The sequence below is a fragment of the Lepidochelys kempii genome, chromosome 20 (assembly GCF_965140285.1).
Source record: "Lepidochelys kempii isolate rLepKem1 chromosome 20, rLepKem1.hap1, whole genome shotgun sequence".
In the NCBI taxonomy this organism is placed as follows: Eukaryota; Metazoa; Chordata; order Testudines; family Cheloniidae; genus Lepidochelys; species Lepidochelys kempii.
The window spans coordinates 22,650,168-22,675,037 of NC_136399.1; the positions used below are offsets into that span (position 1 = coordinate 22,650,168).

General features: G+C 59.9%; 1 protein-coding gene across 6 annotated transcripts in view; it reads left to right on the top strand.

The window, feature by feature from the left end:
• Positions 1 to 1,257: 1,257 nt before the first annotated feature.
• Positions 1,258 to 24,870, top strand: part of ADGRE5 (adhesion G protein-coupled receptor E5) — a 47,450-nt gene continuing 23,837 nt past the window's right edge. For 2 of the 6 annotated variants that reach the window (XM_073318205.2, XM_078849731.1), the window contains exons 1-5: positions 1,258 to 1,382; positions 18,865 to 18,921; positions 19,689 to 19,826; positions 20,531 to 20,686; positions 24,366 to 24,521. In XM_073318205.2, coding sequence (XP_073174306.2) covers positions 1,352 to 1,382; positions 18,865 to 18,921; positions 19,689 to 19,826; positions 20,531 to 20,686; positions 24,366 to 24,521 — 538 coding nt within the window. In that variant the 5' untranslated portion in view covers positions 1,258 to 1,351. The remainder of the gene's footprint in view (positions 1,383 to 18,864; positions 18,922 to 19,688; positions 19,827 to 20,530; positions 20,687 to 24,365; positions 24,522 to 24,870) is intronic. The other 4 variants (XM_073318204.2, XM_073318206.2, XM_073318207.2 and 1 more) reach the window with 4 other exon arrangements.

Below are 24,870 nucleotides of genomic sequence, written 5' to 3' on the forward strand. Positions count from 1 at the left end.
CAGTCAGACGTGACTCTCAGCCAGCCAGTAAAACAGAGGTTTATTAGATGCCAGGAACATGGTCTAAACAGAGCTTGTAGGTGCAGAGAACCAGACCCCTCAGCTGGGTCCATTCTGGGGGGCAGTGAGCCAGACAACCACGTCTGCACTTCACTCCATGTCCCCAGCCAGCCCCAAACTGACTAACTCTCTCCAGCGCCCCCACCCCCCTCTGGGCTTTGTCCCTTTCCCGGGCCAGGAGGTCACCTAATCTTTTTGTCTCCAACCCTTTAGCTCTCACCTTGCAGGGGGGAAGGGCCCAGGCCACCAGTGGCCAGGAAACAGGGTGTCGGCCATTCTCTGTGTCCAGACCCCTGCACACCCCTGCCCTCTAGGGCTCTGCAACGATCATACACCCTTACCCCACCCCCTAGATACTTAAGAACTGCATAGGGGAAACTGAGGCACCCCCACAATATTCAGAGGAAACATTGAGAACAATCCCGCTTCGTCACACTGGGTCATTCCTGGGGCCATCTCAGGGGGATGCGTCCGGGGGTCGGGCTGTCTCTGGTCGAAAGACGGGTCCCCTGGGCCTGGGGAGTTCAGAGCAGTGTCTGTGTGTGTCAGATTGGATCGGAGTCCAGCTCATTGGTCTGCAACGCAGATATCCCTGTATACACCGGACCCCTCCCTCCCAGCCAGCCTCCCTCAATGGCCTACACACCCCTCCATCCACTCACCCAGCCCACCCTGCCTTCCCCACCTCCCTCCAGCCACACCCCCTGCCCCCTCCCTCAATCTACCCAGCCCCAGGCCCAGGCACACCCATCCAGCCTCTGCTGCCATCCCCTCTTCAGGCTTCCCCAGGCACCTCTCCCTCTGGTCTCCCCTATTGCTAACCCCAGGAAGGGGGGGCTGCTCTGCCACCCAGTCTGCACCTCGGGACTTGGGCAGACACCCATTGGCCCATGTGGCTGCCTGGTCGGGGGCAGCTGTGTAAACGGGAACCGAATCCATGCCCCTCCCCCTCGAGACCCCCTGGGATGGGGGCTCAGCCCAGACCGGGGTCTGTCATTTAGTGGGAGCCCCTGGTTAAAATATTGCCGGCACCTGCCTGTCAGCTGGCCCCCTTTTCCGATACCCCCCCCCGGCCTCCCCACACACAGCCCTCCCCCGATCCCGCTCTCCTCCCACCCAGGCTCCCCCCTACCCCGCCGGATCGCCAACCCCAGCAGAGAATAACTCCCCCCCGCCCCAGCCTTCCTGGGCGGGGCCCCCCTCCCCCATATAGCCGGCCCTGCGCTTGGGGGCGCTGCCCTCTGGCTGCAACTCGGTGCGCGCCGCTCGCTGGACTCCCTCGCCCCACAGCATGGCCCCGGCTCGCCGCCTGCTGACCCTCGGTGAGCCCCCGATCCCGGCCCCGGCTCCACCAGGTGCTCGGGCCGGTCTGCTGCTTCCCGGGCGCGTTTCTGAGCTCCCCGGGTGTAAATCCCCGGGGAGTGACTCCGGTGTCGCTCCGCCGTGGCTGCCAGCGGGCTCCGGCCCTCGGTGGAGCTGGGATCTCCACGGGCTGGGCTCCGAGTCCAGGGGCCAGAGGGGGATGGGCCCGATTCTGACGCCACTTACTGTGGTGTAAATCCACGGGGGCGGATCCCCAGTTGGTGTATTTTGCTGCGTGGTCTCCCGGGGAGTGACGCTAATTTACAGCCGCTGCCTTTACAGTGTTGTGAGTGTGAGCGAGTGAGGGCAGGATCCGGCCTAGCCAGTGCCGGCTGGGGCTGATTCTCCCCTCCCGCTGCTGGAAAGCTGGAGCAGCTGGGCCCGATTCTGCTCCCACAAGTTTTCCCCTTGTGTGACTCAAGTGGAGTGACTCCTGGATTCCGTGCTGGTGTAAATGGGAGCAGGAGACTTGTCTCTGGCGGGAGGCGGGGCAGGGATCTGCTGGGCTGCCCAGGGCAATAGAGGATTGTGCTGTATGTCCGGCTGGGCTGGGCTCGTCTCTGACAGCCTAGGGAGCAGCGTGTTACTGGGGGGCGCTGTCACAGGCTCTCCCATTCTGGCTTGTGTTCCGGAGAGAGATGATCCTTCTTTGACAGAGAGGCCAGCTGGTTTATCCAGGCTCCTGGCAAGATGGTGCTGGGAAGTGAACCCAGGAGTCCTGGCTTCTAACCGCCCTGCTCTAACCCACCAGCGCCACTCCCCTGTCACTGCTGGGAATAGAACCCAGGTGTCCTGACAATCAGCGCCCCCCCCCCAGCTCTAACTACTAGACCCTGTTCCCTCAGGCTACAGAAGCAGGGTTTGTAAACTGATTTTCCGGGGTGTGTCAGCTGGCTTTACACCAGGAGTGGAGAGGCACAGGGACCAGGTTTGAAAGCCCTTTGAGGACCCCTTTCGGGTCCCTTTTGGGGTGATCAGGCTTTGCACTTCCCCCAGGGCTGGAGTCGTCGGGTATGAGGTATCAGAGCGGGGGTAGGGGTGCCCCTCCGAACCCTTGGCCGAGTCCCGTGTAGTTAATGACCGTGCAGAAGGCTGGATGCAGTTGCCTGCATGTGTCCTGGCTCTGCCCCTCTCTGAGCCTGATCCTGCCCCCACTGGAGACAAAGCCAGGTCTACCCCTTGCGTGTACTGTCAGCGCATCCCAGGTGAAGGTGCCCCAAGTGCCTCCCCTCCCTTCCCAGCTCTTCTGGTCACGGGTCATCCTGGGTCCCTCTCCAAGCTTCATCCAGACTTGATCTGATCGTTGGGGGCAGGGGAAGTTCCAGGGTCACCTTCCCCACCCCCGCTGGCCACTGATGCACCCGCAGTCGCATCCCCTTTGGGCTGTGGGTGGTGCTGGAGGGTGGGATCCACCTCGGAGCTGGGAGCTGCAGCATCAGGAGCTGGGTGCCTGGTGTCCCGGGGTTCAGAGGAGGCTGGATGGGGAGGGGGCGGGTTGGAATACGGGTCGGGGTCCTTTGCTTTGGGGTCTTCGAAGTCTTTGGCTTCCGTATGAGGAGAGATTAATAAGACTGGGACTTTTCAGCTTGGAAAAGAGACGGCTAAGGGAAGATATGACTGAGGTCTATAAAATCATGACTGGTGTAGAGAAAGTAGATAAGGCTGTGTTGTTTACCACTTCTCATAACGCAAGAACTAGGGGTCACCCAATGAAATTAATAGGCAGCAGGTTGAAAACAAACAAAAGGAAGTATTTCTTCACACAACACACAGTTAATCTGTGGAACTCCATGCCAGAGGATGTTGTGAAGGCCAAGACCATAACAGGGTTTAAAAAAGAACTAGATAAATTCATGGAGGACAGGTCCATCAATGGCTATTAGCCAGGATGGGCAGGGATGGTGTCCCTCACGGTTGTTTGCCAGAAGCTGGTAATGAGTGACAGGGGATGGAGCACGTGATGATGCCCTGTTCTGTTCATTCCCTCTGGGGCACCGGGCACTGGCCACTGTCGGCAGACAGGACACTGGGCTAGATGGACCTTTGCTCTGACCCAGTTGGGCCGCTCTTATGCCTTTCACTTATCGGAGCATTTGCCTGGCTTTAGACGCCATCAAGGCAAAAAGCAAGCCTAGGATTCCTGGCTTCTATCCCCGCAGTGGGAGGGGAGCGCAGTCTAATGGCTAGAGCAGGGGAGGCTGGGGGCCCGGATTCCTGGGTTCTATCCCCGTAGCTGTGGGGCGGGGTGTTGGTCAAGAGTTCTTGTCTAAGTGGCTGGCCATACAAAGGGCGGGATCCTGTTGGGTGTTCAGTGCCCCGCCCCTCCGTGCGTCCTATGTCCTGGGGAGGGGGGAGTGCCCCGCCTGTGACGAGAGCAGAGCAGCATCGTTTTCAGAAATATTTCTGTCCATGTTGTGCCAAGTGATAAATAAAATGAAGCATTCCTTGCCCTACTTGGCCCTGCCAGTCCAGCCGCCCTCTGGGGAAGGAGGAAGGGAGAGGAAGACATCAGTGCTGCCCAGGGTCTGTGCCCACCCACCTTTCCAGAGCTTTGGGGGGATCCAGTTTTCAATCCAGATTTTAGGCTCCTGAAACGAGAAGCCTGACTTACAAAGGGGCTGCGATCTGTAGGCAGGCAGCGCCGTCTAGTCGAAAGAGTGTCGGCATGGGAGTCAGAACACCTGGTTCTTTCCACTGATTTGGCAAGTCGCTTCCCTGCTCTGTCAGTTTCCCCACTTGCCTTTTGTCAGTTGAGACTGGGTGCCCTTTGGGGCAGGGGCTGTCTCTCGCTGTGGGTCTGTGCAGCCCTTGGCACAATAGGGCCTCCGTTTTTTTCAGGGCTGGTAGTCGCTGCCGTAATTCACTTAATAACGAGCATTCCCAGATCCTGCAGAATCTGGGCATAACCAGCCAGCTATTTTAGGAGCCTTGATGTGGATTTAGGTGCCAGATTTTAGGTGCCCAGGTTTGGCACGTGGGTCCCCAGCTGGGGGCTGGATCCTGCGCTGCATGTTCCCACTAAGCTCCCGTTGGTGGTAGGCACTGTCCTGCTGGTGGGCTGGGCTCAGGGTTGGATCCAGGAGTAGTTTGAGCTCCTGTATCCGCTGTTATCTTTGATGCCTCCTTAGATCTGTGTGGCACAGCCTTGCTAGCAGCTGCTGTGTGGCACAGGTGCCTGAGTGGTTCAGGGGCTGCGCTGGCATGGGGAAAATCCAGGTTCAATTCTCAGCTCTGGCACTGAATCGCTCCAGGACTCGGTTTCCACAGCAGTAAAATGGGGTGACTGGTTCTTCAGTTGCCTTGTCTGTTTGAGTCATATTGGCTCTCGAATCGATGCTGAGGGGCAACAATGGGGCCTTGGTGCCGCAGCAGAATGGCTAATAAATACAAGCTGTGGCTTGTGTCTGCGATGGTAGGATTGGTACCAGCCATTTGTTTGATCAATGACTTTGTTTTTGCATTTGATTTCCTGGTTTCATAAAGTGTGTGGGGAGATAATGTGGAGCAAAGAGCCAGTGGGGCTGTGAGCCAGGACTCCTGGGTTCTCTTCCTGGTTCTGGAAAGGGAGTGGGGTCTAGTGGTTAGAGAAGGGAGCTGGGAGCCAGGACTCCTGGGTTCTATTCTGTGATGCAGCAGGGTGGGGAGACTGTTGACCTGGGAATGTGGCAGGGGAGTTTCACTGGGGATGGGAGACCTGAGAGCCTGTAAGCTGAGCCAGGACGGGGAGGGGGGAGGTAACAGCTCTGCCCGGGAAACTGGACAAAGGCTGCAGGAGAGAGCCAGCTGCGGGCGGGTTTGGTTTCAGTTTGGTGCTGGGTGGTGGAACGCAGGGAACCCCAGGGCTGGGGTCTAAGCTCCCTGCCCCCCAGAAGGACTTGACTGAGGGGTCCCGGTTGTACCCACAAGCTCTGCTTTGGACTGTGTTCCGATTGTCCAATAAACCTTCTGTTTTACTGGCTGGCTGAGAGTCACGGTGAATCCCAGGAAGAGGGGTGCAGGCCCCGCACTCCCCCACACTCCGTGACATATTCCCAGCTGCCATTTGCTCTGAGACAGTGGGTGAGTTGTCGCTCAGTGCCTCAGTTTCCCCACCTGTAAAATGGGGCTGGTGGCAGCCCCTGTCTCAGCCGGTGGAGCCATGCGGGCTGAGAATGCCCATGTAGTGCTTTAGGGCTGGCCTGTCTCCTCTTTGGCAGGGGCCAGCTTTCTGGTACAATGGGGACCCAGTCCCAGGCTAAGCGCTATCATAATACCCTTACTACTAACTCCAGCCTTGCTGGCATGTGGGTGCCCTTGAAAATTGAGACAAGCCCTCGAAAATCAGGAGTGACTTGAAAAAGATAGTGAGATTGCAACTTTGGGTTCCTTGCGGTCTCGTAGCCCTCTGGAGGGTGTCCCATTTCTGAGCTCCACTCTGTCATCCGAAGGGTTAGAAACTTGCTTTCAAAGAGAGCCCAGATCCTCACAATCCCGGGAGTCCAGGAGTTGGGGCTTTCAGGAAAGCAACGACTGTCACAAGGCCGGTGGTAAAATTGCAAGTGTCGGCAGCGCGGTGATGCCCTTTCTCTCCTGTATCAGGACCCGGAGCTTTGGGAGAAGTGGCTGGCTGGGGGTCGGGGTGGGGATTGGTTGCATCTCCAGGGATTGGGGGGGAGGCTGTGGGTTGGGGGAGGGGTGCCTCATATCTTGGGGGTGGGGGGAGTTGGCGGATGAGTTAACCTGGCCGGGGGGAGGCGGGCACTGTTTTGCCGGCTGATTTCGAAATCAAGAGCATAACGGAAAGGCGGGTGATGAGTTGTGGGGAAATGGTGACAGGTCTGGGAAAATGACAGGTCTCGTAACCGCTCCTCCTCCCCCCAAAAACCCCCTCGTCTTGTGTCAGGGCTTGCACCTGGGCGGAGTGAGCATGAGCCAGCGTAGGCAGGGGCAGGGGGGTGTTTTAAATTCTCCCAGGTCAGCTTGGCAGCAGGGTAGGCACCTCCCTGGCTGGGGGCTGGCAGAACTGCTGGCACAAGGGGCAGATCAGTGATGGATCGGGCCCACCTGTGGAAACCAGGCCCCGGGTGTGAGATGCAAGGGCTGGACAGAAATGCAGACACAGTATCAGGGCACTTCTCCGGATCTCCGCACGGTTACTCAGTAGCAGCGAGATGCTGACGTGATAGCGATTCCCGGAAACTACCCAGGGCAGAGGAAAGCACAGGGGGGCCAGAAGCCTGGCTGGTGTGAACCAGCCTCCTTCCACTGAGCTCAATAGGGCTAGGCCGGTTTACACCAGCTAGGGACTCCTGGGTTCTAGCCCCAGCTCTGGGAGGGCAGTGTGGTCTGGTGGTTACAGCAGGGGGGCTGGGAGCCAGGACTCCTGGATCTAGCCCCAGCTGTGGGAGGGCAGTGTGGTGTAGTGGTTAGCGCGGGACTCCCAAGGCCGGGCCGGGGTTTGAAGCAGCAGCTGTTCTGGGCTCCTGAGGGGTGCAGAGATAGGGGGAAAGAGCAGTGCATTTCCTGCCTCTTTAGAGGAGCGGGGACTTTCCAGGGGAAGCCGTGGGGGCGGGGAGGGAGGGGGCGCTGCATCAGCTGCTTCCGCCCCCACCTAGGCCGGGTGCATGGAGGGGGCACTCAGCATCTGCTCGGCTGGGAACGCCGGGCTGGGGGAGACACTGCTTGGTGTCCGGCTGGGAATGTGGGACCCGTGGGGAAGCTGTTGCCTCCCAGGGGCCAGCAATCCCAGGAGGGAGGGGCAGGGGATTGCCTGCGGGGACGGGGTGTTCCCTGGGTAGGATGACACGAGGCTTTCACTCTGCGTCACCCGCCCAGCTCAGGGCTTCCCACCCTGACCCTCCGGAGAGTGGTGGGGCTGCTCCAGAGCTCCCGCGTCCCGGGCAAACAGCACCTCGCTGCACAGGTGGGCAGGCGGTTGGAGGAGTGGGGGCTGGGAGCTGACGCCTGGGTTCTATCCCCAGCGTGGGGAGGGGACTGGGGGTGAAAGTGCTACCCAATCAGTCTGGGGTAAATGGCTGCTCTGCGGGAGGAGGTTACACCAGGGCCAGGATCTGGCTGAGTGAGTAGATGAAAGACGTTTCTCCCTTACACAGCTGTTACTCCAATGAGGCCAGATCCCAGCTGGTGTAAACTGGCCGTCGCTCCTTGGGAGGCAGCGGGGCCGGATCCCGTAGCTCCCATCAACTTCAATGCACTTACCCCAATTCCAGCAGCTGAGGATCTACCCCAGAGCCCGGTCTGTCCCGTGTGCTCTAGCCCTGCTCTCAGAGGCCGGGGCTCTGCCCTCCTGGCCGTCCCAGGGCTGAGGTCACTGGGGCACAAGGCCCCAGTCTCAATAACCGCTGGGCACAAGGCACTGACCCTGCTGTGAACGTTTCTCCTGGTGTCTCACGGGGCCCGGTCAGGAAGCGAATCGCTCAGGCCGGCGCTCCCAGAATGCTGCCGCTCCGACTCCAATCCGCCCCCAGTGTCTCCGCTTGGCCCCATTCCACAATGGAGCCCTCGCTCCCTGCTCTGTCTCCTCTGCCCCCAGCCGGGGCTATTTTCTGCCTCCAGCTGCCTTCTTTATTTCAGGGGCCTGAGTATTAATAGGAGACCGGGGTGGATTTGGTCAGCCGGCATCTAGCTCTGCCCACGTGTCCAGCGCCTGGCATTCTGCTCGGTGGGAAGGAAAGCGTGGGAGGGGGAAGGTCCCCATTGTTATCAGTGGGAGCCCAGTTCTCTCAGAAATCCAGCCCGATCCTCTTCTTATTGCCCGCCTACATAAATCCAGAGTCACTCCAGTTATGTCAGTGGTTTCACACTGTTCTACTAACCAGTGTCTGGTTTGGATATCACACTCTTATTACTTAGATTACAGAAACTCAGAGACCTCACCCAAGATTGGAGGCCCCTGTTGTCATCGGTGCTGCACAGACTGTGCCCAAGATATAGGGGTCCCTATTGTGGTGGGCGCTGCACAGACACCTAAGAGAGAGAGCCCCTGCCTTGAAGAGCTCGCAATCTACATTGATAATGTGTTGGAAGAGAAACTGAGGCACAGAGGGGGAAAGTGACTTGCCCAAGGTCACCCAACAAGCCAGTGGCAGAGGTGGGACTAGACCCTAGGTGTCCTGACTCCTAGTCTTGTGGCCGAGCTGCAAGGCCATGCTGCCTCCAGCCATTATGCCCTGATGTTACTAGTTACTCTAGATTCCCTCTGGTGTAGCCGAGATCAGAGTCTGGCCCCCTAAATTGGAATGGCTCCTCCCTATGTTCCCAGGGTTAAAAATGAGACAATGGGGTCAGGCCCCCAGCAGATGTAAAGTGACCCCACCGCTCCAATGGAGCGATGCTGATTGATGCCAGCTGGGAGCCTGGCCCACTGACCCCAGCTGCGCTACGGCTGACGGACCCCGGCTGGGCTCTGGACTGGTGCTGCACGCATGCAGATCTTAACCTTTCCAGGGGACACCTGCAGTCTAGTCGAATTCAAAGGCTGCCTTTCAGCTCGCCCTCCTCCGCCCTCCCCCAGCCAAATGCAGTGGTTTTAGAACCGCAATGTGTCACCCTGTTCGTGTGTTTTTTCCTCTCCGCTGTTGCTGAGTGACAGATCCACACAAACACCGAGGAGACTGACAGGGTTTTTGACAAGACCTCAGAATAAGGAACAGGCTGGGGCCGGAGGGCGGGGAGAGGGCCGTGGAACTGACAGGATGCAAAGTTCTGGCAAAGGTACCAAGAGGCAGATTTGTAAAAGGTTTCGGGGCCAAATTCCCCAGCAGCCCAGACACCTCCTCCCCCCCATCTTTGGATCTCATGGGACAATCCAGCTCTAAGGGCTTGTCTTCCCTAGTGAGTTAAGAGGAGACACAGCTCCCACTATCTCAACCCCTGTCCACACCCTAACACCTAGTGGTTAGAGCAGAGGGGGCAGGGAGTCAGGACTCCTAGGTTCTGTCCCCAGCTCTGGAGGGGAGCGGGGGGCTAGCAGGTTAGCACAAGGTGGGGCCGGGAGTCTGGACTCCTGGGTTGTAACCCCAGCTCTGACACGCCCGCTGAGTGACCTGCCTGCTCATGTTGGCCTCAGTTTCCCCACGTGTGAAATGGGGATCATGATTTTGTTGCTCCTTGAGTGGAGTGCCCTTGAAAAGGGACTAAGAGAGAGTCGAATGCTCCTGGCAAGGCTCCCTGGAGAATGGCTGGAGACATGGAAATGTCTGGCAGGGGCACCCAGGACATGGTGGTGGGGAAATCCCCAGCTCTGCCCACTGGGAAACCAGGCTGCCTGCTTGGCTCCCCTGTCTGTCTCGCAGCTCTGATCCATCCGTCTGTCTAACCTCTGCTGTGTAAAGGCTAAACCAGCATTTCTCAAATGCGGCTGGATTTTTTTGTGGCCACAGCAACCTCCAAACCAGAGACGGGGGGGAGGGAGGAGGGGGGGCAAGCAGCGGCCCCTCCCTGCAGTGCCCAGCAGAACAGCTGTTCCCGGGGGCAGCGCCCTTGGAGACACGTGGGGCTGGCGTGCATGGCGCCGGAGGCGGCCCTCCTCAGTGGGGGCAGCGGCTGCATCCGGTCGCCGGGACGCTCCCCTGGGCAGCTCCCCCCTCCCAGCCGGGACTCCGCAGGTGAGTTCCCGACCCACTGTCCCCGGGGTGGGGACAAAGACGGGCTTGTCAGAAGGGCCATCAGCAGGAGTTGGTGGCCACACTCTGAGGTGAGAACCCCTGGGATAGAGGCCCTGCCCAGTATAGGGCCCCCCAACTCCGTTCGGCTGGGCCCTGCACAGACCTGGCCTGAAATCGGGATCCCCTGTTGCGCCGGGCACTGCGCAGACATGCAGTGGGCTCTGAGTCACTTTAGAAATAGGCTTGTGCTAAAGAGCTCGCAGTCTAATTGGACATGGGGCAGAAAGGGAAACTGAGGCACAGAGCGGGGCCGTGACTTACCCAAGGTCACCCAGCAGGCCAGTGACAAGAGTCGGGGAATGGAACCCTGGCGTCCTGACTTCCCGTTCTGGACTCTAGCCAACTCTGCCATGTTAGCGCCATTCTTCCCAGTTCCCTGTTGGGCTGAGGGCCCCCTCCCCTCCGGGCCCCCCCCGCAGTGTATAGCTGTATATGAATTTCCTGACCTAGCCCAGCTCGTAAAGTGATTGCTAACAAAGACAATGGTGATGGCTCCAGAGAGCCCAGGCCCCCTCCTCCCCCAGCTCTGTGTGACACGGGGCCAAAGTGCAGGGTGAAGAGAGGAAGTAATTACGGTTACAGGCCTGCAGCCGGCTCTGGAAAGGCCCTGGCTGTCCGGGGGGGGGGGGGTGGGCTGTGAGCGAGGGGGAATCTGGCTGAACCACGGGCAAAGCGGCACCATGTCGTGGCTGGACCCACATCCAGTCACTGGCTGAAGCCCTGGGCAAAGTCTGAACCAGTCTGATCCCTTGCCTGGCCTCTGGGTGTCCTCGCACGTCTGGGCACTAGCGCCAGGGTCCCTCGCACCAATCCCCAGCCCCTGGGTGTCCTCGCACGTCTGGGCACTAGCGCCAGGGTCCCTTGCACCAATCCCCAGCCCCTGGGTGTCCTCGCACATCTGGGCACTAGCGCCAGGGTCCCTTGCACCAATCCCCAGCCCCTGGGTGTCCTCGCACGTCTGGGCACTAGCGCCAGGGTCCCTCGCACCAATCCCCAGCCCCTGGGTGTCCTCGCACACCTGGGCACTAGCGCCAGGGTCCCTCACAACAGCTGCCACAGCGCCAGGCTCCCTAGTGGGACAGGCTCTGTGCTCAGCACTTGTATCTGGGATGGCCTCAGCTAGCCTTGTTAGCAACCTGCCCCACTGCAGCCCCTAACGGCTCAAGGCTTTCGACACCGCTTTTAGTCATGCCCTTCAGAGAAGTGGGGGGAAGTAACCAGGAGATAAGTGGCCTCGTGAAAAGGGAACGGATAAAATCCCTAGTTACCACCCGGATGTTTTCACAACAGAGTCGGCCTGGGCACTTCCCCCAGATCCCACCGTCTCACTCCGTGGGAGCCCGTGGGGCCAGCCCCCCAGCTGGGGTGACAGCCTTGCTTCATTGACATAGCAAACTACTGCCCCCCCTCCTTTCTCCCCCTGCCCCCACCCCGCCACTCTGCTTCAGGCCTGGGTGTTGGGTCTCTAGGTGCAGTCCGTCTTTGGCCTTTCTACTGAGACTGGGTCAGGTCACATCCTCTCTTGCATTAGGTGCATTATCGTAGTGGCTATAGATCCCCGACTGAGATGGGGCGGCCCATGCGCCAGGTGCTGCACAACCCTGTCTGTGCTCAGGGCCCTGCTTTGCCAGGTGCGACACAGACAGCCCTTGCCCCGAAGAGCGAGACAAAGGAAGGCCCTTGCGACAGATTTTTTTTGTTGTTAAATCAATGGGAGTTAGACACCTCACTACCTTTACAAATCAGAGCCTTGCCCCTGTTTTACAAATGGGGAAACTGAGGCACAGCGCGTGGCAGTCACCTGACTGCGGAAGAACCAGAGAGCTCAGTGCTGATCTCCAAAGTCCCAACCCGGCGCCTTAATCCCCAAACCACCCTGCTGCTCTGTGTCTTTCCCCTTTTGCAAAACAGATAGCAGAGTTTGTGCCCAGGCTCTCAACCTTTCCAGACCTCTGTGCCCCTTCCAGCAGTCTGATTTGTCTTGCGTACCCCAAGTTTCACGTCACTTAAAAACTGATTGCTTGCAAAATCAGACAGAAAAGCATCACAGCCACGCTCCTCCTGCCAAATGGCTGACTTCATTTTCACCATATCATAAAATTAAATCAATTGGAATATAAATATGGTACTTACATGTCAGTGGATGGTGTATAGAGCAGTATAAACAAGTCATTGTCTGCATGAAATTTTAGTTTGTCCTGACTTCACTAGTGCTTTTTCTGTCGCCCGTTGTAAAACTAGGCAAATATCTAGATCCGTTCATGTACCTTGGGAAGACCTGTGCGTACCCCTGGGGGCATGGGTACCCCTGGTTGAGAGCCACTGCTCTGTAAGACGCGGGAGATGATGGTCCTGCCCTGCTTTGCACTGGGGAGGCCTCAGCTGGAGTCCTGGGTCCAGTTCTGGGCACCGCGCGTCCGGGAAGATGTGGACACGCTGGAGAGAGGCCAGAGGAGAGCCACAAACATGATCTGAGGTTTAGAAAACCAGACGTGTGCGGAAAGGTTAAAACACGGGGCATGTTTAATCTTGAGAAACGACGACTGAGGGGGGAGCTGAGAACAGCCCTCAAATCCGTTGAGGGCCGTTACAAAGAGGACGGAGACGTTCACGGAAGGGCCTTCTTGCCTGTACGATTGCCGTGATGGTGTAGCCCTGTCGGCCCCAGGATTTCAGAGACGGGGCAGGGGGTGATTTCTTTTATTGGACAAACTTCTGTTGGTGGAAGAGAGGCGGCTGTGGAGACCCCAGCCCTGAGGGGGGTTAAGAACAGGTTGGACAAACCCCTACAAGGATGGGCTAGGATGAACTGGTCCTGCCTCAGCACAGGGGGCCAGCCCAGCCCTGCCTGTCTGATTGCACGAGCGCAGGGATGCTGCTAGGGGCCTGCCGGCCCCTGGGGCTGGGGCTGCTCGGCCGGGGGTCAGAAAGCCATGGGCCCCGTTGCAGACGGCCCCGAGCTGGTCCCAGCAAGCAGCTCCTGGGTTGGAATTTCAGCAACAGCCGGTCCCGGCTCCTGCCCGCATACCAGGGATTGGGTTTCATGCAACCGCAGAAAGCCTAGAGAGAGATTGATCAGCCGTGGCCGCCGGCCACCAGCCCCCAGCGCTGGGGGGGACTTGGCTGGCATTTCCAGCCCCATCTGGGAAGCGGCACCCACTGCCAGGAGCCCGTGTGCGTCAGGGGAAGGGGGACACCCTGGGGGCAGCAGATTCCAGAGCAAACCACAGCTGAGCCTGCCTGAGAAACGAAGCCCAGACTGTGTGGAGCGGCTAAATCAAACCAGCTGTGCAGGCTGCCTCTGGGGGGCTGCAGGCCAGGAAATGGGGGGGGGCCTTAGCCCCCATCCCACCCCTGCAAGGCTCTGTCATCTTAACCCCTTGTGGCCCCAGGAGGCACCATTCTCCTGAGGCCAGAACCTCTGGTTGTTTCTTAGAGTCTAGCTCGTGCACAGAGCAGAGCAGCCCAGCGGGGTGGGCTAAGGGGGGAGCGCCTCCGGCATGCAGAGGAGTAGGCTGTTGTCCTGCAGTGGGGTGGCTACTGGGAGTGATGTGACAGGCACTCAGTGAACAGATCGGGGGGGAGGTCAGTCACCCCGGGGCAAGCCTGGTGCATTGTGACAAGGGTCTACGTGCCCCCCTGCATGGCCCTGCTCCTGCACCCTGACCCCAAGGAGCTCTCCCTGCCCCTAATAGCCCCATTGACCTTCCCAGGTCTGCACAGGTGCAGCCGACTGAGCTGGGGCTAACGAGTCAGTCTGAGGATGCTGGATCCGGATGAGAGTTCGTCTCGTCCACCGGTAGCCAGGCTGGCTCTGCCGGCTTGGGGTGCGTTCATGCCAGCGCTGAGAGCGTTGTGGGCCCGTCCCTCCAGTCGGTGAATCTGCCTGACACTCGTGTGTGTGCGTGTGGGGGCAGGGGGAGTCACTTTTCCAAAGTCCATTCCCAGAGCAGCCCCCCACCCCCATCAGCTCAGCCCCTCCCCCCTTGGGATGCGCTCCTGTCCCAGAGTTTGTGCCCAGACTGACGCCAGCCCGGATCCCTGCCTCCCGCCAGGAGCCCGGGCTCTGCGGTGGCTCTGATCCAGCGCCCCAGGGCGATCACATGTCTGTTCGGCATGGAGGAGGGCAGAGAGGGGGACTGTCTGCACTTTGTCTGGGGCCGCGGCTGTGGGAGTCGGGCAGCCCTTTCCATTGCGTCAGGGGGAGAATCACCCGTTTGTCCCGGGATCATTTCTCAGCACCAGCCTCTGTTCCTCCAGCGCCCCGGAGGTGGGGGGCGGCTCTGATTCCACCCCCCAGACTGACCTCGGGGGTGGGGCATCCTCGGGGCTGGGATGGTTCCGATGGAGCTGTATTGGGGGGGTCCCCGAGTGCTGACAGTCTGTGCAGGTTGGGGGGAGGGCACAGGGCCTGATCCATCCCACACTTACACCGTTTCCCAGCAGGGTTACTCCAGATTTACACCCCCACATGGGAAAGGAGAACGAAGAGCTTCTGTACAGGTGGTGGTAACTGGGCCTGGTTTACAATGGGGTGACTCCTGGGGGCAGTGAGAGGAGACTCTGCCCCCCACCCTGCACCCCCCCCCCAGGCTGATGGTGCCAAGCGCCATGGGTCCCTTGGGGGTGAAAGGTCTAGTCTGGGTGCTGCTCCCCGCCCCCCCATCCCCTCCAGGCACCTCAGGCTGTGGGTCAGATCCCTCCCTGGGGTGACACAGCCGGATCTGGGCACCTCTCCTGGCCTCTGGGTCTCTGCCCCTCACCCCGCTCCTCTCTCGTTCACCTTCCTGCCCCCCTCTGCTCAGTGAGGGCCCAATCCTGCCCCCCAGCCCTCTCCCAAACTTTCCACGCTCAGATTCCCCCGCCCCCCCCAAACAGCCAGGGGTGTCTTTGCTGTGGGTGCCAAGGGGCAGGATCGGGGCTGTTTGGGTGGGGGGGAGAGCGAGGAGCCCTGGCCATCTGCACACTATCTCTTTAAGACCTCCTGACACCCCGCCCCCCCTTAATGTTCCTTTTCATCCCTTCTGCCCCCTGGGAAAATGTTCTTGGCCATTGGGAGGCAGCTGCTGGCCAAAGCATGGAGGGGCCAGATGGGACAAAGGGACAGTTATTCTGTGCGCCCGCCTCCGGCTAAGACATGAGCCTGAGACATTCCCGGGGGTGGGCAACATGGCTCATCGCCCCCCTTCCCCCCCAGTGGGGCCCTAAAATGTCAGGGGAGCCAGGGTGTGTCTGTGGTGGTGGCAGATCTGGAAGGGGGGCGCTGGATCGTACCCTGGGAGCACAGATGGGATGAGTCCCCATCGTGTCCGGCGGGGGGTGCTAGATCCAGGGTAGATGTGTTGGATCCAGAGAGCTGATGGCGGGGGGGCAGTTCGGACCTAGAGAGCAGGGGAGACAGGTTGGACCCAGGGGGTAGGTGGGAGTCTGGAGGTCTGGGGGGCCATGTGGGACCCAGAGAAGAGGGAGGCCAGTTTGGGGGTTCAGGTGGGAATCCGGAGTCACGGGGGGACAGGTTGGATTCAGGGGTCGAGGGGGGCCAGGTGGGAATCCAGGGGGCGGGGGAGTTCGGGTCACTTGAGTGCCTGAGTCAGCTCTTGGCCGAGGTTGTTCCATGATTCACGGCTTCCCAGCACGGTGGGAGAGGACGGCACTCACTGGGAGTGGTCACCGCCCGGCCGTTGCCACCTGAGGGGACAGCCTGGGGGTGGCGCGATACCCTGGCTCCTGCCGGCTACAGGGGAGTCCAGGGGCAGCAGCAGCAAGCCCTGGTTAAAGTGCTGGAGTATTATTATTATTGCAGTCCTGGGCTGACCCAGCAGGGGGCGCTGTGGGGAGCGGGGCGGGAGCTCCCAGCCTCTCCAGATCCAGCCTCGCCCAGCAGGGGGCGCTGTGGGGAGCGGGGCGGGAGCTCCCAGCCTCTCCAGATCCAGCCTCGCCCAGCAGGGGGCGCTGTGGGGAGCGGGACGGGAGCGCTGGCTGTGGGATACTCGGGGAGGGAGGACTGATTCCCTGCTAAGAGGATTGAACTGGGGCTGGTGGGGGGCTGCATAGGGGATTCTGGCCACGTCCCTGGGGGGGGTAGTGGGGGCAGGGCCCCACAATCTCCTCTCTGGGCCGAGTCACGGCAGCTCTTCCCCGGCAGGAGGGTTTGAAGTATTCTCCCTCCGTTCCGGCCTGGCTGGTGTTTGAGCAGCAGGGAGGGTCCTGGGGGCTACAGCAGGCTGCCAGTACGTGTGAACGCACGTGTCTGTACCTCTGTGCCCGTGCGTGGGTGTGGGCTCACCAGTATGTACATCTGTACTTGTCCACAAAGGTGAGCACACGTCTCCACGTTTGCGTGCATGCCGGAGTGTGCGTGCATGGGAACACGAGCGTGTGCGGTGTGTGTGCCTGGCGTGTGGGTGACTCTCCTGCTAAGGCACTGTGGGGACTTGGGGGACAGTTGAGGGACCGGACCCAGCCCAGGCATGGAGGCTGGGGCTGTGGCCTTGGCGTGGGGCTGTGGGGCCCCCTAGTGGCTGAGGCTGTGCAGTGCCACTCTGTGGACACAAAGGTTCGATGGGGGCGGGGGAAGGTGGTGTTGGGGGGGCTGGCCTGGCCTTGGGGATCAGGTCCCCTGTGCTCCAGTCTAGCCCACGATGGTGGAGACTAAAAATTGCTGACAGGCGTTGTATGAAATGAGTTTGGCCCTGCTTCCAAGCTGGGCATCAGGACTCCTGGGTTCCGGCCCAGCTCTGGGATGAGGGGAGTGGGGTTTAGAGGTTAGAGTGGGGACTGGGAGCCAGGACTCCTGGGTTCCGGCCCAGCTCTGGGATGAGGGGAGTGGGGTCTAGTGGTTAGAATGGGTGCTGGGAGCCAGGACTCCTGGGTTCTCTCTCCAACTTGGAGGGGAGGGGAGTAGGGTCTAGGGATTAGAGCAGGGGTAGGCATCAGGACTCCTGGGTTCTATTCCTAGCTCTGTCCCCGCACCAATGGACCATCTCAAAAGAAAGGCCTCCAAGGGGCCAAAGCCCTTCACCCTGGGTGGGGTGGGGTGTGTCCCAGTGGGGCTGGGGCTGCCTGGGAACAGGCCCTGCTGCTGCCCCTGTTATAAAGAGCCCAAATAGCCAACACATCCCCTCTCAGGGCAGGACTAAGGCTCGTGTTTTAACAGGGAGGGGAGTCACCCTCGGGAGCGACTGCCCTGGGGCGCAGCAGCTTCTCCCTCACGTGGAGTCGAACAGATGGGCTCTCCTTGCTCAAGCTCTCCGCCAGCTCGATCCCCAGCTGCGGGCTGGATGCAGGAATCCCTGCGTCGTTCTCGGGCCCGTGCAGTGCGAGAGGCCGGATCAGCCTGCTCCCTTCCTGGCCTTAGAATCTCTGAATTAATGGCTCGGCCTTCGCTCCCAGGGGAATGTGATGCCATCAGCTCCCCAGCTCCCTCGTCCTCCATGGAGTCTCCCCGGGGGAGATCGACCGGAGCTGAATTTCAAAGCTGCGCCCCCTTCCTAGCTCCCTTCTTAGGAAAGCACAATGGGGTTCCACCGCGCACTGGGCTTCCCCTTTTCACATCACCTCGGGCACTCGGCCCACGGGTCCTTTATCATCTGGTTCTTCGCACCCACGTGTGTGTAATGACTCAGGGCAACAGGCTGTAAATAAACACTGGCAGGAGGGGGTGGATCTGGGGCGATACCTGAGTGAAAAGCCGATCAAAAGCAGCCTGTGTTGTCTTTTCGCCCCATCCCCCTCAGTGCTTCCCCTTTCCAAGTGGGTTTGTCCATTGCATGGACGCACTGGGTGACCTTGGGTAAGTTATTACCCCTCGCTGTGCCTCAGTTTCCCCATCTGTAAAGTGGAGAGAATGCTCCTTCCTTTGCCTATTGCCATGAGCCTTTTGGGTCACAGACTGGCTCACTGTATGTCTGTGCAGCACCGAGTGTGATGTGGCCCTGATCTCGGTCGGCTCTGTACAGCGCCTGGCACAATGGGCAGGGCCAGATTTCAGATTAGGCACAGGAGGCACGGGCCTAGGGGCGCCGGCATTCTATGGGGTGCCTAAAAATTCCAATTTTGCCACTCCCAGGTCCCAGCAGGGGGCAGGGCTGGCTGAGGGGGAGACAGCCCCACGCAGCCCTGCTGCTGGAGCGCTCCTCGCTCTGCCCGGCAGACAGCGTCACCTCCCGGGGGGGGCAGTGAGTGTGGGCCGGGGGGCAGGGCTTGGGAGAGTGGGTCTCTGGGGGAGTTCAGGGGGCAGCTCTGGGTAGAGGGGGTGGGGGGCGCTGGGCAGTGGGCAAGGGGGTGCTAGGAGGCAGGGCACCTAAAAGTTTAAAGTGGTGGGGTTCCCCCGCCACCCGTGGCAGTTAAGAGCTTCCCGGCAGCAGGGGTACCCTGCCGCTCCTGGCCGCCTCCAGGCAGCGGGGCCCCTGGAGCTCCAAGCCGGGGGGCGGGGAACACCGCTGAGACCCTACACCTAGGGGTGCCCTAAGTATAAATCCGGCCCTGACAATGGGGGCTCCTGGTCTTTGTTGCTAATACACACAATAAAAGACCCAGTTGCCCTGGCCCAAAGTCCAGTTCCCAACTGGAACCAGTTAAAAATATTAACAGGGATCCCAGCTGGGGCTGATTTCCCAGAGCACCAGGTGTCTGCATTTTTAACTCCACCATCGTCAGGGCACTGACTGGCCCTTGGCCCAGGATTGGCAGGACTGGGGCGGCTGGGGGGGCGGGTGCAGCTGAGCGGTGGTTATCATCTGCCCATGGTGCCTTACCCTGTCTCTTTGCCTTCCAGGGCTCTGCATCGCCCTGTGCCTGTGGGGCACCGTGGCCCAGAATAATGGCGTACAAGGTAAGGCCGACTCCTCCTGGCTAACCTTCCCGAGCGCTCCCGGCTGCCCGGGGTCTCTGGCCTCCAGCCCCTCCGGTCCCTTCCCTTGTGGGAGGAGAGCAGAGTCAGGGGTCTGGTGAGCCAGGAGCAGCCCCTTGGCGTGGGCGTCTTCGGGTGGGATTATAGAGCACGGTGGGTACGTGCAGGGGAGAGGAGAAGGGGCCCTGTGTAGCCCTCACCTTCCCTGCCCCGTGGCCAGCAGAGAATAGACACTGGGGCCCAGGGCTCTACACTGGGGGCTGGAGTGAGGGGCAGATCCCCACTGCAGCCAAGGCCGATTCGGTTCGGAGGAATGTTTGGTTTTACTCGGGGGGAAAAAATTGCGTGGGGTGGGGGGGGAGGAGATGAAATAATTTTCAAAATGAAAAATTCCCGTTTTCCGGTTCGAAGCGAGGTTTGGGTTTGAAATTGACGCTAATCAGAGTAACGACGACAGCAACAAAAAGGAGACAAATCGGGTGAGATTGAAAACGTTTCACTTGAACCGACGCCCGGCTCCGGCGGCTCTGCCTGTCTGTGCCGGGGGCACCCCCGGGGAGCCAAGGCCTCCTGTGCAGCCGAGGGCAGCTTGTTGCCAGGCGGTGGATGGCGTCGGAGCTGTTTGCCAGGCGCCCAGGGAAGAAAATCAGCAAATGGGGCGTGTGAAAGGAGTCGATCCCACTGTGGGGGGGGGGCAGGGGGGCTGCTCTGCACTGGCTGACCCTGCCCAGCTGTTCCCGCCCCTGCAGATACCACTGAGGACTGCAACAACCATGTGCTCTGCCCATCAAACGCCAAGTGTGTGAACAACACCCACTGCACCTGCCTGGATGGGTACGGGCCAGGAAAGAATCGCTTCTTCACCGACGTAACGGAGATCTGTGATGGTAACTGGGCTCCCACGTTGTCCTGCGGGGCTGGGGCAGAGCAGGGCATTAAGAGCAACTAACTCCACGGCCTGTGGGGGTGCTCAGCCGGGGAAAGTGTGGGGGTGGCAGCACGGGTGAGGGCCGCCCTCCTGGGGATCGAACCGGGGGCCTCCAGAGTCAGCAGCAATCTTGCGTTCTGTGAATTGGGCTCAGGGTGGGGGGCCCATCACACTGACCCGTCTGAATCCCAGCCTCGGCCCTAATCAGCCCCTGGGTGTCCAGGGGCACAAGGGCTCCATGGATCCCTGTCCAGAGGAGCAGGACAGGGCAGCCCTAGCTATACTTCCCCCCTGCCCTTGACCCCTGCCACGCAGGGATCCAAGGAGGGAAGGGGCAGAGGAGAGGCCGCTTCTCATCCCCCCCACAACACACAGGGAGCCTGGAGCCCCAGGGGGACGTCTCCTCACCCTCCCCTCACATGGGGGATCTGGGTGTTTGTGGGGCCGAACCCCCCCGTACCTGGGACTGGAGGCTCGGGGGGGTTATTTCCGACATTCCAGCTGCAGAAATGGGTAACTGAGAATCAGGGCCTTAATCACTAACCGCTCAGGGCCCCGGGAGCCTGGGTCCCGTCACCCTGCTCAATGCGGGGGGCTGGAGGGGGGATACGGGGAACGTCTCCCTGCCAGGACTGTACAGAGCGTCCCCCTCTTGCATTACAGATATTAACGAGTGTCTGGAGCCGAGCCCACCAGACTGTGGAGGCAACACAGTCTGCAACAACATGGCTGGATCTTACTTCTGCACCTGCGCCAATGGCTACGAGCCCAGCTCTGGGAAAGCCAACTTCACACGCGCGAGTGAGAACACCTGCCAGGGTGAGCTCTCCCCTGGCCCCCACCTGCTGAGACCCCCCCGCACACACACAAATGCTCGTTCCAGGCCTGGTGCTGCACCGGGGCTGCTGCTGGCTTTGGCAGTGGCCCGAGGTGTCAGCGAGGCTGTGAAGAGACGTGGCCCTCACCTGCTCCCGCAGAGCATGGGGCCGGGCTCTCCCCTGTGCCCAGCACTTGGACAGGGAATAAACCCTCGGGGTTAGAAACAGACCCACGGAGCAAACTCCTCATGCTGCAGAGATGCGCTGGGGAGAGGGGAAGGGACCCCTGGCCCCGGCACGCAGCATCTGAGCGGCTAGTGCCCCGCTGAGCCTGGGAAGTGGCCCCGGGAACAGCGCTGGGAATTGGGCTAAAGCGTTCTCGAATTCACCCCCAGCCCCCTATTGCTTGAGCTTCCGCTGGGGGCAGGCAGCCATGCTCTCCTCTGGCCTCTAGGGGGTGCAGCTGCTAGTTCGAGGGACCCCAAGTTCCCTGCGTGGGCAGTGCTGTGAGGGGGCATGTGCTGTGACTGGCATTGCCAGCCCAGCCCCGGGCTTCCCTGAGGCACCCCGAGTTCCTGCAGTCTGGCGCGGGGACAGGGGGCTGGCAGTCGTCGGCTCCGTGTGCTGTCCCGGCTCTGGGCGGGTCCCCGGCCCGGCAGACCTCCACTGAAGTGCCCAGACGGCCCACAGAGTCGGATCAGTGGCGAAGGCGCTCGGCCGGGTTTATCGCCAAAGAAGGCCGGTGCTAGCACCCCTAGATGCCCCAGGGACCTGCCACGTGTCTGCCTCTGACAATGGGCCCCGACAGTTAGACTCAGACAAACCATCTGGGATAAACAAGTGACCTACCAGCCTGCATGTTTCACAATCTGCTTGCTACCCGCCCTTGTGCCTTTCTCCTGCTGCTTCAGACAAAACATCCCTTATTCACCACCTGGCTTTGTACTTAACTCCTGATGCTTCAGACAAAACGCTCCCCGTCCATCAAGCCATCTTACCATGCGCTAGGCAGGGGAATCTCGTGCTGGAAAGTGGTTACATAGTCACTGTGTTCTGGCAATGCCAGGAATACTGCTGCCAAGTTCGTGCGCCGGATGGTGAACTTGCGGGCAGGCCTCGGCTTTGTGACAGGGTGTGACTGTTGGTGCTTTGGGGGAGCACACTGAGATTGCTCAATCAGAGGGGAGCCGACAATCCTCCAAACTGCTGATTATTTCAAATACTTTGATTCACTAAGCCAGCAACAAAACAGGTGCTCCGATACTGGGCTGCTTCCCCGAAGCCAGAAACACAGCTCCCAGCTACTTTTCTAGTGTGGCTTTAAAGGCAGAATTTGGGTCATTTAGCCTGTCAGTTGCTTAACCCTTTCTGGCTCAGTGTCCCACAGGGCTGGACTTTTGCTCCGAGCATCCACTTTTGCTGACTTTGGTTCGGGCCTTGTACCAGGCCCCTGCTCCAGGCTCTCTCTACTCCAGCTCCATGTCGCTCCCCCAGGGCAGCGCTGTGAGGGGGCATGTGCTGTGACTGGCATTGCCAGCCAGCCCCAGGCTTCCCTGAGACACCCTGGCTTCCAGCGGCATGGCTCGGGGACACACGGGCTGGCCAGCTCCGCACTCAGGGACACACGGGCTGGCCAGCTCCGTGTCGCTCCCCTAGGGCAGGGAGTTTGCCCAGGGCACAGTGTCATGGAGTGTGGGGGAGTCCAGGCCCTGCACCCCTCTTCCTGGGATCCACTGAGACTCTCAGCCAGCCAGTAAAACAGAAGGTTTATTGGACAATAGGAACACAGTCCACAACAGAGCTTGTGGGTACAACCAGGACCCCTCAATCACGTCCTTCTGGGGGAGCAGGGAGCTTAGACCCCAGCCCTGGGGTTCCCTGTGTTCCTCTCCCCAGCCCCAAACTGAAAACTAAACCCACCTAGCAGGTTCCCTGCTGCAGCCTCCCTCCACATTCCTGGGCAGAGGTGTCACCTCCCCCTCCCCCTCCTGGCTCAGGTGACAGGCTCTCAGGTCTCCCATCCCCAGGGCACATTCCCAGGTCAACACTCCCCCCTCCCTGCTGAGTCACATCGTCACACACAGACCGAGAGGTCTTTCTGGGCTCACAGTCCAGTGGATTCGGAGACCCCTTTGCACTGGTGAAGCTGGTGCGTGCACCAATGCAAGTCCCGGGGCAGGGGATACCCACATGCTGGTGTCCCAACCGGGGGACGCTGGAAATTCCAGCTGCTAAATCGCTTTGTGCTGGTCCCTGTCTGTGCTCCCTGAGCCCCCAAGTCAGCAAAGCACGTGTTTATCTCCATCCCTGCACAGCTACGCACTTAATTCGGCTCCAGTGGGTCTTAAGTGCACGGCTGAGCTCGTGACGACAATCCCAGGCATTAAAAGAAAATCAGATTAGCTTAGAAAATCACGAGCTTTAGAAAGGCCAGTGAGCAAGGGGGCGGCCTGTGGATTAAATTGAATTGAAAAAGGGGGAAATTCAAAGCAGATACAAGGAAATACTCCTCCTCCACCCGGGGCAGCATTAGCCTCTGGAACTCACTGCTACCGGGGCATGGAGGCTGTGAATGTCGGGTTTTAAAGATTTCAGAGTAACAGCCGTGTTAGTCTGTCTTTGCAAAAAGAAAAGGAGGACTTGTGGCACCTTAGAGATTAACCAATTTATTTGAGGCATCAGCTTTCGTGAGCTACAGTTTTAAAGAGGGACTGGCTATTTCTATGGGGAATGACAATGCCTGGAGCTGTGCTAGTTAATGGACAATAATTCTGGGAGGGAGGGAAAAGCTCCCACTTCAGGGCTTAAGACAACCTCTGACTATTAGAGACCAGGAGGAGACCTTCACGGGGGCAGATTATCCCCCAGCTGCTGCTGCAGGACTCTTGCACCTTCCTCTATAGCACCTGTCGCAGACGGGATACTGGGGTAGATGGGCCTTGGGGTTGACCGAGGCTGGCAATGCCTGTCTGTTCCTCTGTGGTTGGAACCTGAGGGGGATTTCTGCCAAGTCCCAGTGTTCCCACCCCTTGAGCAACTCAGCTTCAAACATGGACTCCTAAATCTCCCCAAATCTTGGCCCCACTGGGGCTTGGCCCATAGAGACAACAGTGGCTGTTCTGGGGTCTGAAGGTCCCCTTCCCTCTGTTATGTTCACGGCATACACACACAGTTTGAAACACAGCATCACATCCTCTCCCTGGCAGCCTGCAGCTTAACACAGGGTTATTCTTAGAATCCAGAACCCTAGCACACGCGGACCCCAAACAGAGAGAGACAAAGCAGGCTGCTCCTGAAGGCAAACAGGCACAACTAACCCCGCTGTGCTCTAGGCTGGCTCTTTGGCAGACACACTGCTGGAAACCCCAGATCACCTGCTTGTCACCCGAGCCCCCGAGCATGCAAGAAGCTCCGGGAAAGCCCCTTGCAGATGTAAAGTGAGAGCTTGTGATGCTAACACAGTTTTCAATACACCAGATTCTCGAGGGGCCGTTCCGCTGCCGGAGCAGCCCAGTGCGGCCGGAGCGCAGCTGGGAATCAGGCCTGTGATTGTTAAGCTCCCAGGGGCCCGGTCGCCTGGGTCCCATCACCCAGCTCGGTGTGGAGGGTTGGGGGGGGGGGGTGATACGGGGAACGTCTCCCTGCCAGGACCGTACAGAGCGTCTCCTCTTGTGCTGCAGATATTGACGAGTGTCGGGGCCCGAGCCCGGCAGACTGCGGACCCCACGCAAACTGCACCAACGTGCTTGGGAATTACTCCTGCAGCTGCACCGATGGCTACGAGCCCAGCTCTGGGAAAGCCAACTTCACGCACGCGAGTGAGAACACCTGCCAAGGTGAGCTCTCCCCTGGCCCCCAGCTGCTGAGACACCCCCCCCCCCCCCCCCCCCGCACACACAAATGCTCATTCCAGGCCTGGTGCCGCATCGGGGCTGATGCCGGCTTTGGCAGTGGCCCGAGGCCGTCCACGAGGCTGTGATGACACGTGACCCTCGCCTGCTCCTGCAGAGCATGGGGCTGGGCTCACCCCTGTGCCCGGTGCTTGGATGGGGAATAAACAGAGCCACAGAGCAAACTCCTTGTGCTGCGGTGATGTGCTGGGGAGAGGGGAGGGGACCCTCGCTGGCCCCAGCATGCAGCATCTGGGCTGCTCGTGTCCCCCTGAGCAGGGAAGGGGCCTCGTGA